At 37.4% G+C, this 17,400-nt stretch overlaps 1 protein-coding gene across 1 annotated transcript in view; it reads right to left on the reverse strand.

Annotated features, from left to right (window-relative positions):
- Positions 1–5,395: 5,395 nt before the first annotated feature.
- Positions 5,396–17,400, reverse strand: part of LOC107809193 (ribulose-1,5 bisphosphate carboxylase/oxygenase large subunit N-methyltransferase, chloroplastic-like) — a 30,290-nt gene continuing 18,285 nt past the window's right edge. The window contains exons 4-12 of the mRNA XM_075238278.1: positions 9,342–9,399; positions 8,674–8,727; positions 8,248–8,319; positions 8,076–8,156; positions 7,547–7,719; positions 7,225–7,327; positions 7,015–7,146; positions 6,170–6,292; positions 5,396–5,713 (exon numbers count right to left, since the gene is read on the reverse strand). Coding sequence (XP_075094379.1) covers positions 5,627–5,713; positions 6,170–6,292; positions 7,015–7,146; positions 7,225–7,327; positions 7,547–7,719; positions 8,076–8,156; positions 8,248–8,319; positions 8,674–8,727; positions 9,342–9,399 — 883 coding nt within the window. The 3' untranslated portion in view covers positions 5,396–5,626. The remainder of the gene's footprint in view (positions 5,714–6,169; positions 6,293–7,014; positions 7,147–7,224; positions 7,328–7,546; positions 7,720–8,075; positions 8,157–8,247; positions 8,320–8,673; positions 8,728–9,341; positions 9,400–17,400) is intronic.

Here is a 17,400-nt window from a genome sequence, read left to right on the forward strand (position 1 = left end):
GGAAACGAATCTTCCGGGCATGCCTTATTAAGATCTTTATAGTCTACACACATACGAAATTTATTGTTCTTCTTAGGAACCACTAATACATTGGCTAGCTAGTCTGGATATCTTACCTCTCTGACCGAACCGATTTTAAGCAAGCGAGTCACCTCTTCTTTGACTAATTTATTCCTGGCCTCGGCAATAGGGCGCTTCTTCTGTCGTACCGGTGGTACGTTGGGGTCCAAACTTAGCTTGTGCATAGCTATTTTCGTTGGGATACCTGTCATATCCTCATGCAACCATGCAAAACAATCAGCATTAATTTTAAGGAATTTAATAAAACCAGACCTGATCTCGGGATGCAGTCCTGTCCCTAAGTGAAATTTTCTTTCAAATAATTCTTCGAACAATGCCACTTGCTCTAGTTCCTATGTTGTGGACTTTGTTGCGTTCGTCTCTTCCGGAACTTGGAAATATCTCGGCACTTGATACTGTTCTAATGACTCTACCCCTGGAATAACCTCTTCTAACTTAGGAGTAGGTGTCGGTTCCTGTAATTGCTATGTCGTGCGCTCCTTCCCTTTGCTACTGGAAACTAAGATTGCATTCATCTCCCTCGTTGCCGGTTGGTCACCTCTTATCTGCTTGATTCCTTCGGGCGTTGGAAACTTTAGCAATTGGTGATACGTCAAAGGTACAACTTTTATCTCGTGTAGCCATGGCCTTCCTAAGATGATGTTGTATCCCATGTCACCATCCACTACTTCGAAGAGAGTTATTTTCATTACTCTTTCAGCGTTCGTGAGCAGCAAGATCTCTCCCCGGGTCATCACGCTCGCAAGATTGAATCCAGCGAGGAGTTTTGTTGCTGGAATAATGCTTCCGGTGAGTTTAGCTTGTTCCAGTACTCTCCATTGTATGATATTAGCCGAACTTCCCGGATCCACTAGAACATGCTTCATTTTAAAATCTAACACATTTAAAGAGATTACCAATGCATTATTGTGTGGTAACAGCAATCCGTTTGTGTCTTCCTCCGTGAAAGTGATATCATCCTCCCAGAGTCTTTTGTTGTGAGTTATCGATACTTTAGTCTTCTTTGCCGCCGAAAAGGCGACCCCGTTAATTTTGTTCCCCCCAAAGATCATGTTGATCGTTTGGCGTGGGGCTTCTTCTCCTGCATTCGAAGATTCTGCGTTGTCCCTGTTGTGACCGTAATTGCTCATAGCTCGATCACTTAAGAACTCTCGGAGATGACCATTCTTCAATAGCGTTGCTACCTCCTCCCGAAGATGTCGGCGGTCCCTTGTCCGGCGACCATTCGTCGCGTGGTATTCGCACCATAAATTGGGATCCCTCTGGCTGGAATCGGATAGCATAGGTCTCATGAATCGTGCTTCTTTAATGTTCCTCATGGCTGATACCAGTTCCACTACACTGACATTGAAGTTATATTCTGACAACCTGGGGTAAGAAAGGTCTCGAGGCCTCGACATTTGCTTATATTAAAGTGATCTACTGTTTTGACCACGATCAGTCCTCCGTCAGTGGTGAACTTGTTTTTCTACTCGAAAGTTTCTGCCATGGCCTTCAGTGCACTCATAGGGCAAAAACCGACCCCTCGAAGTCCGCCTATCCGCGTCATAATCATCCTTTGATTTTTCTCTCTTCTTCTCCTATCCTTTGGCCGATGATGTAGAACCGACCTGGTCGTCTTCTATCCTTATCTTTGACTCGTAACGGTTGTGAACATCTGCCCAGGTCGTTGCTTGAAACTCAAGAAGGCTCTCCTTCAGCTTCGGGGAAGCGTCTGAACTTCTCGGATTCAATCCTTTGGTGAATGCTTCAACTGCCCATTCATCTGGGACGGCCGGGAGAAACATTCTTTCTTTCTGGAATCGGGTAACAAACTCTCGCAATAATTCAGATTCTCCTTGTGTGATTCTGAATATGTCGATTTTTCGGGATTGCACCTTTCTGGCCCCAATGTGAGCTTTAATGAAAGAATCCGCGAGCATCTCAAAGAAATCTATGGAATGCTCGGGCAGTAATGAATACCATGTTAGGGCTCCCCTCGTGAGAGTTTCACTGAATTTCTTTAGCAACACAGATTCAATTTCATGAGGAGCCAGATCATTTCCTTTCACCGCCGTTGTGTAGGTGGTAATATGTTCATGTGGGTCCGAAGTTCCATAATACTTTGGAACTTCTGGCATTTTGAAACGCTTCGGGATTAGTTATGGTGCCGCACTTGGCTTGTACAGTAATTGAACATACTTCTTCGAGTTCGGGCTTTTCAATACTGGTGGTGCACCCTGGATTTGATCCATGCGGGCATTTACTTCCCTCATGAACTGTAAAAGCTCATCTTAGAATGAATCGTTCTCGTTGTTAAGACCTGATCTGCTCCCCCAGCCCCATCGGCGCTAACATCACCCCTGGGGAGTGTTGTTGTCGACTCTCTGCGTTGTTTGGTCTGTGGGAACAACGGGAGAAACCGAGTCGCGCCTGTTTGCATTATTCGAAGCACCTGATAGTGCCTACTTTAGTTCCATCATAACCTGATCCTGCCGCGTGAGATGGCCTAGAATGATTGTCTTTTGCTCTTGCAGGATCCTCACAGCATTCGCTACTTGTTCCTCGTCAGCATCATCGGGGGTTGTCTCCCGAACCTGTCGAGGGTACCGTCAGTGATGCACTAGCGTGGTGTCATTCCCCTAATTGCGGGTGTCACTGATCGAGTCCTCGAGATGAGGCTGATCCCCTCGAATTGTAGGGTTGTGTGCATCGTTAATAGTGTTATCTTCCATTTTTTGCGAATTTTTCTAAGACAAAATAGTCAAAGAAATGATAGTAAAAAAGGCAAGGATCAATTTAATTGCACGACTGTCGAGACCTCACGATGGGCGCCAAATTGTTTACCCGTAAAACGGTACAGTTAAATTTATACGTAGTTTCTAGACAAATGAACTAATTTGATCCTGAAATAATATAATAATTGAAGAAATACTCAATACTTAGCCTTAGAATGTAGATGAAATAGCAAAGATGATGATTTCGTGAATACGGTTTCCGAATACAGCAATGATGATATCTAAAAGCAAGAAAGTGAAATTGTACAAAGCTTTGTATCGAATATAGTATATGTTCTTGCCAGAAAATTCGTGTCTTTTACAATGATAACTGAGCTCACTATTTATAGCTATGCCTAGGGAAAAAGGTCCTAGGATCATGCCTTCCTTTAATGCCAATTATGAGGATCATTGATGAAGATGTAACGTTGAGTATAAATGCCAAATTCTCTGAAACGGTCCGTCGCTCTTAATGTTGTAGAATATTCCTTAGTAAATGCTACCGGGCGCAGAGCATTTAATACACTTTTATGAACGTTATTCGTTCTGGTGACAAGCGCAGTGGCTGTGTTCGGTCCTCAACCATCCTATCTTGGATTCCACGTGTCCTCATTTTAGTCAGCCACGTGTCATATCATATTTTACCCTATACAATTTTTATGTCCAAGCTTCCTGTTGGGCCAAGCTGTAAAAATCAGCTTATTTGGAGAAGTATTTTTTCTCAAAAGTACTTTTGGTGAAAAGCAGTTTGTGTTTGGCTAATTAATTTGAAAAATACTTCTGAGCAGCAATTAGTGTTTGGCCAAACTTTTAAAAACTACTTCTAAGCATATTTTTCTTAGAAGTGCTTTTCAAAAGTGCTTTTGGAGAGAAACTACTTTTTTCTGCTTCTGCTTCTCCTCAAAAGCACTTTTTTTTCTTCCAAAAGTTTCGCCAAACACTTCAACTTTGAAAAAAAAAAAATTGGAAAAAAAGTGTTTCTAGGATGGGAAAAGCTTGGCCAAACAGGCTATACATTTGCAAAACACAAAACAAAGTAAGGCAAGTTACATATTTGGCCAGTCAACCAAAAATAATTATATTTGCTACCAATATATAAAAATTATATATTAATATACAAAAGATATACATTTTTCCGGCTATCCGACTTTGATATTGCTACATTTTTTTTGCTAATATATTGCTACATTTTAGGTTGGATGTAGCATTAGTATTTTAAAATTTGATTGAACTAACCCAATATTTAGGATTAAAGTTTTATTCTGAAGTTGATGTTTGACTTTCTTAGAACTTTTTTACACTTTTAATTTCCAAAAAAAAAAGATTATTGAGAATAATTTCAGTTGGGATTAAAGACTGCCCATCCAATTCAGTTCTTTAGAGAGAAGTGTTTTGAATTATAAGCCCTATCATTGAATCCCATTTTAAAGTCGTAATCGTAGAATGTGATTTATTGAATGCATCACATTCCTCTAATGCGGATGAATGCAATTTATAAGTCGCAGTTGAAATATGATTTATTTATGAATCGTTCTTTTTTACTACTTTTTTGTATTCCCATTATGGACTTCCTTATTAGTTGCATATAAATTATTATTATTATTTTTCTAAATAATTAACTGTTCTCCAACAGATAATAACTTATTAAATAAAAAGGTTTCTCCTCTAATGGTAAGCCCTTGTATAATCAATAATATTTAATTTCTTTAATAAATATAGTAATTCATTGATGCATATATATACTCAATAGTGCTTTATTAGTTGAATTCTTTTTGCTTTAGGCCCTTAGTAAATATGTATTTTGCTACGTTAAAGAATATAACGCATTATTGTGTATAGAAGAAATCTCTTTTTTTGTTAATATATATATATCAAAAACGTCGCTGTAGAAATATAAATGAAGAGCTACAATTTTAAGATGAAAATTTATATGTAATGAATAAGATTTCAATAGGGAATCGGGAATGTGAAAAAAATTAGGTCTGTCAAATATAAGTCACACTCAGCAAATGCGACTTATAAATCTTATTTCCTAAATGCATCTTACAAATCGCATTTGCAAATCTTATAAATGACTTATACTTATAAATTGCAGTTGGCAGTTGTATAAATTGCATTTGAATACAACTTATACTTCTCATTATATTTGAATTATTGCATGTATAGTAATGACTTTCATCTTGTTTCCATTATGCTTTAGCCTTAAGTCGCATTCTATTAATATGTTTTGCATATTTACATTATTCTTTTAAAAACAACATACATCTAAAATTGTTGAGCCAAAAGTGCATATTTTTGAAGAAGAAGAAAATTCTACTTCGTTCGTCCCATTTGTATGTGATTAGTGTTTGACTAAATAGAGTTTTAAAGATTAAAAAAGACTTTGGCAGGTACATTAAATATATTAAAAGTATCAAATCATCATTTTAAATGAATAGCGGTAAGAGTTTCATATATATATTTTGTTTTCTTTCTCCTTAAATAAGAATGAATTTTTATATTAAGTGAATCCCAACAAGTCATGTTGTTAATAAGATGAGGATGCAACAAATAAAAAATTTCGAAAAGAGAAAGTTTTCCATTTAAAAACTGACTAAAAAGTAAAGTTTACAAAATACGAAACAAAGACACAGTTATGTAAGCAGATGGGATCTGAATAGACTCCACTCCTTGTGCTGTGTCAAATTATAAAACAAAGACTTTCTTAGCAATTCATCATTGAGACAGTGGATAACTTCGTCGAAATCAGAAGGGTTGATATCAAAATGGGGGAAGAGCCATTCAACAAGTTATTTGAAAAGGTTCCTAAATCCATCAAATAAGTTGAGAGCCTTCAATTCTCCGCTCCTTATATCCCTCAATCTTCTCCTCAGTATCTGGTACCATGTCACAACCATTTTTGAATTAAGGTTAATGCTTGAAAATATTGATTAATTGAAGGAAATCAAGAAGATTGATCAATTCACATAGTTTCATTTTCTTTTCTTCATTTAACTGTAAACACAAACATATGCTGCAAGTCATATATCTATCCCATTACGTTTGGTCAGGAGAAAAAAAAAAAGGACAGCCCGGTGCACTAAGCTCCCGCTATGCGCGGGGTGCATTTCTGCAAGAGGTTGTTTCCACAGCTCGAACCTGTGACTTCCTGGTCACATGGCAGCAACTTTACCAGTTACGCCAAGGCTCCCCTTCTATGTTGTCATGAAATTCTTAGACCGATGTGGACTTGTAATATAAGTACAATATGGAGCTCGGGGAATGGTAGTTTAATTAACTAAGTACATATTTTGAATAGATTTGTTGAAATGAGAAACATAGTCTGTACTTACATATTGACTACGGAAGAGTATCCTTCGCTCACTTGTACACAGGTCCACTGCAAGCTGTTTTAGAAACACTCTTCTGTTTAGTTGTTTTGGATTTGTTATGTCGAGATCCATTTCTCCACTTGCCTGTCAGAAGATATGATAGTTATTGAGCATGGGTAAATGCAATGGGACATATTTGTACATGCAAAGTTGCAGATCTACAAAGGTATACTTCTCTAGATCATCTCTAGAACTCATGTTAGTGTGATCAGCGGGAAGAACAAGCCATATGCCAATAAATACAACACCTATATAAAAATATGGTCCTCTAAAAATGATAGAAGATTTAACCTAAGCAGTCGTCCACCCCAACCACTTAAACTAAAGATAGTCGGCGGATGTATAATCTATATATAAGAATTATATAATATGTGTATAACCGTATATTTTCTTATATTAATGTGTATAACCGTTTATAATCAGTGTATAATCTATATATACTGGCTAGAAAAAGTAAACAATTAATCCGACCGTCTATTTGTGTAATGGTCCCAAATACCTAATCTTCTACACAGACAGGAACTTCATAGCTACACGCTAATTTAAAAAAAAAAGTTATTCCTCAAATATACAAAATCATTTTTGATCCCGTTAAAAGCTCTCCTATTTCTCTCTTATAGGAAAATATACGAATTAGCCGAGGTGCGCGCAAGCTGACCCAGACACCACGGTTATTTAAAAAGAAAAACTCTCCTATTTCTTTCTTTTCGCGGGACCCACATGCCGGATAGTGAAGCAACATCCCATGCTCGGCACCCATGTAGTGTGATTATAAAACTGTATTACTTAGGGAAGTAATTTACTACCTGAAGGAATTTGGAATACTTTGATATGCTGGATTCACAACTATCCAGAATAAATTGCAATGCTTTTTCTTCTATCTCCGGGTACTTCATATCCTTCTTTGATGTTGACTTATTCGATGCTGCAGCAGACATCTGGAATAAACTTAGTTTTAGAATCTTTTTTCAACCCAATAATGTATTTGAACCTTGCAAAGTTAAGATTTATCATACCTCTTCAAACTGTCTGCTCATACTAGGTGGACTGACTACTAGATAAGCAAAAGCCATCAACTCCAATGGCCAACCAGTGACTTGTATAGGAAAACATTCCGATCTGTTCAAGGTAGATGAGAATTTGAAAGTCAATGTTTTTAGACATAAACTGCAAAAGGACACCAATATCTAGGAAAAGCTGGTATTTTTCTGATAACAAGGAAGAACAGCCAGAAGGTATCTACAATTTGCCAGAAATAATTCAAATTAGAGAAATAATATATCCTAAAGTATTTAGTTCACCGTATTATGGACCAGTCTCTACAAACGAGGTACTCACGCTGATAACCCATGCTTCTTCAGAGCTTCCACTTTCTCCTTGTAACATTTATCAGATTTCTTAAGTGAAAATGACAACTCAACTGAGTCACTAGGATTGGTGCCTTCTCTAGGAACAAATCCATATGAAAGCAAAAGCTCTCCATTAGATTTCCTTCCATATGATATAAAAACCTGTAAAATCACAAGCTTACAAGTTACTTACACAAGGCATGAAGGCATTGTCTAATATGAAAACTCAAAATGTCAAGTGGTTCTACGATGCGTGCATCATGAAAGTAATTACATTACGAAGATAAAAGATTTTATGTTGCATACTTGCTAGGCTTATAAAAATAAATAATAAATAAGTGCGAATTCTGTTCAGCAAGGAGGTTACTAAGAATATATTAGTATATGGCCCTCTCTAAGCCCCAGTGCAGTAATTTTCTAATTTGAGTTAACTATTAATGTTGAAGATGGGGGATCCAGTAGTTTTGACAATACAATAATTTAGCTAATCGCTTCTAAGAAATCAGAATAATGTATACCTGCTCACCTGGCTGATATGCCCTGTCCGTTGTAAAGACAATTCCTTGCGATGATTTATCATAGTCAAGAAAAGTTTCCACCTTGTACAATTAAAACAGCTGAAAGAATCAGACTCAGAATTATGCCATATATGTCAAGTACAAACATTTTCACAAAAGTGCTATTCACAACCTCACAATTATGATTCAGCATATCTGCCCAAGGAACCAAGGCAACTCTTCCATCCATAGAGGGTAATCTGACCTGTGAATGCATAACCAATTTAGAAAGCATATCAAAGTTTCTCATGAAGTAGATCTTTAGCATAGAGTAAAAGAGCGATTACAAAATCTCTTTTTCTTTTTTAGTATATCATTTCACTGAAGACTCCACAGCTTGATTTCTGCATTCAACTTCTACCAGTTTTCACATCCAAATTGTTTACTTCTTTTTCCTCCTTTTGTGAGTCTAAACATGAATGACAGTAGAAATCACACTAGAAATAAATTTCGTGAGCCCTTTCTTTTATAACCTATGCATCCTCTGAATGCTTCTTGTTAATGACTTCCCACTTATTTCATCAAAAAAAAAATTGTGATTCCCATGTATGAAACTCACCAAACGTGAGAAGAGAATTCCAAATGACCAGTTGAAAGTCTCTATGTTGAATATCTGCAATAACATGCAGCAGAAATTTGAACAAGATCAGGACACACTAAAGAAAAATAGCAGTAGGCAGAGAAAAGTCTCCCCTTTCTAGTTAATTGTAAAAGAATAATGCATCTTATTGTAAAAGAATAATGCATCTCTTGACTTCTCCTGAAGACCATAAATCATTGCTGGGCACTTTCTTTTCAGAACATGTTCAATAAGTTATCAAAAGGGTTGATCCTGGTTAGTAGAAGATCAAGTCCGATGATCTATAGTAATGTACTTGTCATTTATAAGACTCTTGTATAAGGCTGCAATATGTAGACGGATCTATTGTGAAACAAGTGATTCATTCAAAAGAAACTTCGCATTTGATTGCTCCACTTGGTCATGACGCAGAATCATCATTACCTCAGGACTATACGGTCTTACAATTTGAAGTCAAAATTGACTATGTTACATTGATAAATTAAAATGGCCTCTAGGAAATGTAGCAGCTCCATCATATCTTCTCACTTCACATAGGCAACCATTTCCTCCCAAGAATCTTTACCACATCATCAAGAAACAATATAATGACAAACAGATAACATTTAGCTGGCCTCAAATATTAGCAAGTCATTATGATTGTGTACCTCTTCAGGAAATAAATCAGGATGTTTGGAAAATATTCTGAGTCTTAAATCATTGTACCTGCAGCCGAGATGATGAAGCAAACACTAGTCAGCAAGCACAACGATGAAAAATAAATGAATTATAAAACATTTCTTTTCTTTATTCCTTGAAAAATTCAGCTTTAATCCTAGAGATATCCGACTAAGCAGGTTTAACTTTCAATTAATTCAAATGTGCACTTCTGGTTCCCCCCTAGCAACAGATTCTTGCAAATGCAATGAATACTTAACTATTAGACTATGCGATTGTAACGTAATATGCTAAATGAGTGGTATTTTCGGTACTTTTTCTTTGTACTATGATGACAGAAGTTTTTCGACATGTTATTTGTTCTTCTGATATCAATTTTTTATTTTCCTCTTCAATAAAATAGCCCACCCTCACCGTGACATGTAATAGCTAGATGCTGTAATAGTGCGATTATGCAGGAATCGGTAGTGGAGTGTCCAATGAATCAGTACAATTAATTAGTGTGAGAAGGCACGGGAGAAAATATGTTATTGATATTGGATGATAAATACAATACAAGAGGTTCCTATTTATAGCTATACACTACAAGGAGATATTACTCATCTTCCAATATGGGACAAGACTGCACTATACATATCTGTAAACTAACACTCCCCCTCAAGCCGGTGCATACACATCATATGTACCGAGCTTGTTACACATGTAACTAATACGAGAACCAATAAGAGACTTAGTGAAAATATCTGCTAGTTGATCATTCGACTTTACAAACTTTGTAACAATATCTCCTGAAAGTATTTTTTCTCTGACAAAGTGACAGTCGATCTCAATGTGTTTAGTTCTCTCATGGAACACCGGATTTGACGCAATATGAAGAGCAGCTTGGTTATCACACACTAGTTCCATCTTGCTGATTTCTCCGAACTTTAACTCCTTGAGCAACTGCTTGACCCAAACTAACTCACACGTCGCCATAGCCATGGCCCGATATTCGGCTTCGGCGCTAGATCGAGCAACTACATTCTGTTTCTTGCTCTTCCACGAGACCAAATTACCTCCTACTAGAACACAATATCCAGACGTAGAACGTCTATCAAAAGATGATCCTGCCCAATCAACATCTGTGTACCCAACAATCTGCTCGTGGCCTCGATCCTCGAATAGTAATCCTTTGCTTGGAGCTGACTTTATATACCGAAGAATGCGAACAACTGCATCCCAGTGACTATCACAGGGAGAATCCATAAACTGACTTACAACACTCACCGGAAAAGAAATGTCAGGTCTAGTCACTGTGAGGTAATTCAATTTGCCAACCAACCTCCTATATCTCGTATGGTCTCTAAGAGGCTCCCCCTATCCAGGCAGAAGCTTAGCATTCAGATCCATAGGAGAGTCAATAGGTCTGCAACCCATCATTCCAGTCTTCTCAAGAATGTCTAAGGCATACTTCCGCTGTGAAATAACAATACCTGAGCTAGACTGAGCGACCTCAATACCTAGAAAATACTTCAATCTGCCCAGATCCTTAGTCTGGAAGTACTGAAAGAGATGTTGCTTCAGATTAGTAATATCATCCTGATCATTACCAGTACTAACAATATCATCAACATAAACCACTAGATAAATACAAAGATTAGGAGCAGAATGCCGATAAAACACAGAGTGATCAGCCTCACTACGAGTCATGCCGAACTCCTGAATAATTATGCTGAACTTACTGTGAGCACCTAATTTTTTACTATATTTGAATTTTTATCACCTTCTACTATGTAAATATTTTCAGAAATTTAATATATATTTTTAACTTTGTTACACTTTTATATATAGGGTAAAAATTAATAATAATTTAAAAGATCAATTATTACTATTAGTATTATTTTTATTTTTATTTTTATCTTTATTTTTAAATAAAATGAATTAAAAATCGAAAATAAATAAAAATTAATTAATTAATTATTTTTTTAAAACAAATTTCGGATGGGAATTAAAAAATAGGAAAAGTAGAAATATAAAATTAAAAAGTAAAATTAGGTGGAAATTATTTAATAAAAAAAAGTACAAGAAAGTGAAAAATTAAAAAAAATAAAAGTAAAAGAATGTGGAAATTTAAAAAATGAAAAGTAAAAGAAAGTTGGAATTAAAAAATAAAAGTAAAGGTAGCTGAATTTTTTTTTTTAGAAAAGTAAAATTAAGTGGAAATTAAAAAAAAAAAAAAAAGTAAACTAAGTGAAAAATAAAAAAAGAAAAGTATAAAAGTGGGAATTTAAATATAATAAAAGTAAAAATAAGTAAGAAATTAAAAAATAAAAGTAAAGGAAAGTGGGGAATTACTTTTTCTAAAAAAATAAGAAAAATGGGAAGTGAAAATTCTTTTTAATTAAAAATAAATAAAATAAAATAAAATAAAAAATCTGAAAATTCCAAAAAAGATTCTATAAATAGAAGAGAAATGTGAGGAAAAAGAGTGAGGGAGGGAGAGAGAGAAAAAAAATAGGGAGGAAGGAATTGAGAGAAATTTATTTTCTTCTTCTAGGATAAGGAAATTTCTACTCGTGTCATTCTTTCTTCGTCTTTCTTTCGAAAAATCCAGCAAAATCACCCCCCAAAAAATAGATTTAAACCCAGCAAAAACAAGCCACTAAATCACCGGTTTTGCAAGGTCGATCGGTGTTACAAGTCGCGATTTTTTGTTCGAGGTTTCGTGGCCGGTGAAAGCTCCAGTCAACACTCGTCGAATTGTTTAGCGCTCTTGTAATTTCAACTCTGTTAATTTATATCAAAGGTCCGTTATTTTCCTTTTTTCACTGATTATAATTGTCCATTTACCTTCTTGTCTATTGGTGTGATTATTAGGTAGCATGAAGTAGTAGTTCACTCTATTCATATTTGGATCATTTGAATCTGATTGTTTCCTTGTTCATATGTTTATTGGACCATGATGTTAATTTTAGAGTTGCAAAGTTTTGTTTTGAGTTGATTTAACCGGATAAAGGGTCTATTGAATCACTGTAATTTGGCTTGTTTACTAATTTTGTTCATAAGATTGTGGTGTCATTAGTTTTGTTTAAGAAATGTACAAAATATGGGATAATAGGTTGGATAATTTGCTTGGGCCACGATTTGCTTCTAAGAAAATTGGTTTTTGGGCTGTTGGAGAAGAAAAGATTTTGGGCCAAAAGATTTAGTCTCATCAGCCCAAAGTAATAAATAACATAGTTGTCCATCTTTCTCTAAACTAGCCCACTTTTCTATAAATAATAAATCCAATTATTCCACAAATAATTACATACCTCATGACCTTACAATAATCTCAAAATTAGTAATTGAATAATATTCGAACATCGTAGCTTGCTTTAGGCGCGATTAATAATAAATCATCGTGACTGTGGGTACGGTTCCCGTGGCATGGTCGCGGTACGTAATCCCCAATTCGAGTGTGCGTTTCACGTGACTCGACCACAACTTCAAACAATAATAAATAAAATTAAACGCGTTGTAGATTGCGGGTGCGTTTCACGTGACGCGATTTGCGATGTGTATAAACAACGAGTGTACGACAACGTAACTCGTCTAATATTAATTCCATAAAAGTTTAAAATGCAGTAATGTAATAAAAGCGGTAAAAGGAATAAAAATGCACATATAGGTTTAAAACATGTATTAAATCAAATAACTAGGCCAATTATTAATAGTTGAGCGACCGTGCTAAAACCACGGAACTCGGGAGTGCCTCACACCTTCTCTCGAGTTAACAGAATTCCTTACCCGGTCTTTTATATTCGTAGACCATAAATAAGAGTCAATTTTCCTCGATTTGGGATTCTAAAATAAATCGGTGACTTGAGACACCATAAATTATTCCAAGTGGCGACTCTGAATAAATAAATAATCTCATTTCGAATAATTTCACTTAAATTGGAAAAAAATCCCTATCCCCTATCCCCTCGGGAAAAAGGAGGTGTGACAGCTCTAGCGACTCTGCTGGGGAATAAGAACCCAGAATCTCTGGTTCAGGGTTCAGAATTCGAGCTTAGAATAGTTGTTATACTTGGCTTTTATTTATTATCTGATTTTTACGTGTTTGAGCCTAATGTGCTAAATGCCGCTTTTTACCGCTTTGATATTGCTTGAACTGTATATAAACTGTTACGAAACCCTCTTCTCTTTGAGTCTTCTAAATCTTCTGGGAAGCGTGCGTTTCGCGTGACTTCTTTTCTGTTAGAGTCATACCCCTAATTTTAGAATAAGGATCGGACAAGTTGCAAAGCCGGTGAAGCTTTTGTATTCCCGGTATGCTGCCCTCCCTCGGCTCGAGTTGTCTGCTCGGGTAAGCCAGGTCTAGAACAACATACCCAGGATCTAAACCTAGAATAACATAGCCTCATGCCGGATCCTTAGTAAGAACGTTTATTTGCATCATGTGCATTTGACTTTGGGTACTCAACACGGGGGTTGGGTCCGTCTAGGACAGGTGTACCCAATATAAAGGACCATCCTGATACATTTTACGTGCTACTTGTGCATATGTTTGTTTCGGCTTGCATGTTGACCGACTTCTAGAATAGGGAAAGGGAACCAAGAAAAAATAAAGAGTGAGGTAGGAGAAAAAAAAAATTACCCGGTTTTGAAAATCCAGGTATTTGAAAAGTACTGAAACTCTGCCGAAATTTTGAAAAAAAAAAAAAAGTCATTTTCAAAATAAGTTGTGTTTTCCTATTGCGCCAAAATCTACCGAACTACGCGGGTCTGATTCTCACCGGATGTGAGATACGTAGGCAACCCCTATCAGGTCCGGCCACATTTTTTCAAAACTAACCAAAATAAGAACCTTTTGAAACATGATCATCACTCGGGGTCGTTCTTGTCAAAATAGCCTTAAAACATTCTCCTGGAGCGCCGAAAGGCTGTTTTCACAAGAATAGCCACAATGTAAACCCAAGTCAGTTTTTTCTCCTATAACCAACCTGAGTTGGCAGAAACAACCCTAAAACCTTTCCTCAAGTGCTGAAGGGACGTATTTGCAAAACAAAAAAAAAAAACCTTTTTGCTACGAAATTTACTGATTTGAATTTTTAAAATTAACCACTTTGTGTATTTGGAAAATGTGTCGGTTTTGATCTTTGTCCTCAATTTGTGTGCAGAATGAGCACCATTGAGAATGTACCTTTTCGGGTCGTAGATGAGATTCCATTGGGACTCCACATGTGGTGGAATGACCTGGGGGAGGTCAGCAAGCGTTATGTGACATAGGCTTTAGGTGGGCTCACCGGGCTTCTGAAAATTAAACCAAGGGTTGATATAATTGAAGCTTTGATATCGTTTTGGGACCCGACGCACAATGTTTTCCACTTCTCTCATTTTGAGTTGACCCTTTTGCTAGAGGAGATGGCAGGTTATGTTGGTCTTGACGGGAATCTCAGGCACCGATATCCAGTAGCACCAAGACGTGTAACCCCTCATAAGTTTTTGGACCTTCTGAGCATTAGCCGGCAGGTTAAAGATGAAAATTTGGCCAAAGGATTTTGCACATTCCACTTCTTATACAGCCGGTATGGGGATCCCCAAGGATTTGAGGCTCCAGACACTGGTTTGAGTCATCAGGGAAATAAAAACAAATGGGAAGCACGCAGAGGTTTAGCTTTCGTAGTTGCATTTTTAGGCACTCTGATATGCCTAAGGAGTGACGGACATATAGAGTTGGGACTTGCAGGAATGGCCGACTTTATGGTCAAAAAGGCCAACGGCACTCTTATACCGATGATTCTCGCAGAAATCTATCGAGCTCTAACCGCCTGTCGAGCTGGGACAAAGTTCTTTGAGGGTTGCAACTTGCTTTTGCAAATGTGGCTGGTGGAACATCTTTGCCATCGCCCGAGGTACATGAACTACGGTCTGACCGGACTCGATTGCATTGAAAAATACGGAAACCGGGTAAACGGTCATGAGTTACCGGAGGGTACTGAGGCTTGGTTCGCGTATTTGGGTTTTTTGACCGCAAACCGAATTGAGTGGACTTTCAGTTGGCTCACGGTCAACAAGGTTATTTACATGTCTGCCGGAGTGTGCTTTCTTTTATTGATGGGACTTCGGAGTATTCAGCCATATGCTGCGCATCGGGTCCTACCCCAATTGGGAAGATACCAAACAGTCCCTTATGATGAAGATTTGAGTCCACAGGTTATTGAACTATGCCCAAAAGCCGCATTCCCAGAAGAAAAGGTTCGCCAGATTTGGCACCAATGTAGGTTTCTGGAGCCACAGACTCAAGTACGGGATTGTTCCTCGGGTGAAGTAGAATCTAACTATACAGCCTGGTATGGAAAGAGAGTTCGAGTCGATCAAGAGACAGAACAGCCCGCCAAAAGACCCCATGTCCAACAATTCACCGATGGAGCGCGAGAACAGTGGGTTTGGTTAGCTAAAGAGAAGGAATACCGGACCACCATAAGCAAGCTAGAGGATCAAATCAAAAACCTCAAATTCAACAGTAGTTTGCAGGCTGCCGAGGATGAAGGAGAAAAGAAAAGGTTGGCCCGAGAAAATGAAGCCCTCCGAGCTCAGATTCAGAAAATGAAAATAGTTGCTGAAAACCCGGTAAGAAGCGAAAAAGATGAAAGACTCATAAGCAATCTGAGGCGGAAAGTTCATGATTATGGGTTTGATTTGACAAAGGTCGAGGATGAATTGACAAAAGCTCGAGCAAAATTGGCGAATAATGCAGAAGAACGGGCAAGGTGTGTTCAGCATTTAAAACAAAAGTATGATAGAGGGGTCGCGATCTTAACGGAAAAGCTGACTAATCTCGAAAATAAAATGGTCCAACAGACAAAGGATTTCAAAGCTCAAAGAGAGCATTGCTATACATTGATTTCCCGATTGGAAGAAGACATACAACAATTGCAAGACCAAAACCATACGGTCACGCACGTGTTGGAGGCCCGGTCTCAGCAAATTGGACGCTTGCTCCAAGAAAAGGGCGTCATTAGAATGAGGATTAAAGAAATCGTTGATTATGTCGCAATGAAATGCCATGAATGCGAAGATATGACTAGGTCCATGTTCTTTGCTTCTGTGATAACTTTTGTCCGTCAGGTGATGGATGATTTAGAGTACCTTCAAGAAGAGATTGCACGCAGGCCCGCGTCGAGACCGACTGATGTACCACGGGGCCCCGGAGTAGTATTGGAGGCTATTATATATTCCTGATTTTTTATTATTATTATTTTCGGCTTTGAGTCTGTATTTTACCTTTTCGAGTTTGTTTTTTCTGTTTTGAGTATGTATGTTTAATCGTCAGTATTTCCAAAGTTTTGTAATAGAAAAACCCAAAAAGATTTTATTTAATGAAATATTGAAAAAAACAAAAACCAAAATTTTCTTTTCTTTTATTCTGCATTTATTTCCTGAACTACGCAATGATCTGATTCATGCGGCGTCATGATACGTAGGCAATCCCCATCGGATTCGATCGTAGCTATAGACAATCTAAGTGAAAAATAAAGAAAAAGAGAGAAAAAGAAGGAAAATTGAGTGAACAAGAAAGAAAAAAGAGTGAAAAATAAAAGAGCGAAAACAGCAATAAGGGAAGGAAAAAGAAATCAGGATTCGAAATTTGAGAAAAGAGATAGTAAAGCCGGGATGAAACATACAGCCGCTACAAAGACATTTAGAAACATTTAACTGTTTAAGTGCATTGCATCCCCAATATGCGATTCCTTATCTGTTAAATATCTCAAACTAACCAGGTTGTTGTGTGTGCAAATATCAAAGGTCTTGTTTAGGTGGTTGGTTTTGTGGTAATCTGGCTTCTCATCCTTACTTCACGAGATCTAAAGGCAGTGTTCCTATGGCCTCCGAAAGTCATCTACCAATTATTGAGCCTGAGGATAGTCCGATATCGGCTATGCCACAGTCAGAGTCCGCAGCCGCTGAAGAAAATAGGAGGTTGCGCGTCCGCATGTTAGAAATGTGGGACGCTTGGTCTAATGGCAAAGAACAACCCAGTATAATCCCCGGATTTCCTGAACTGTTTCCTAGGACGAGTGG

Source organism: Nicotiana tabacum, chromosome 2, assembly GCF_000715075.1.
Source record: "Nicotiana tabacum cultivar K326 chromosome 2, ASM71507v2, whole genome shotgun sequence".
In the NCBI taxonomy this organism is placed as follows: domain Eukaryota; kingdom Viridiplantae; phylum Streptophyta; class Magnoliopsida; order Solanales; family Solanaceae; genus Nicotiana; species Nicotiana tabacum.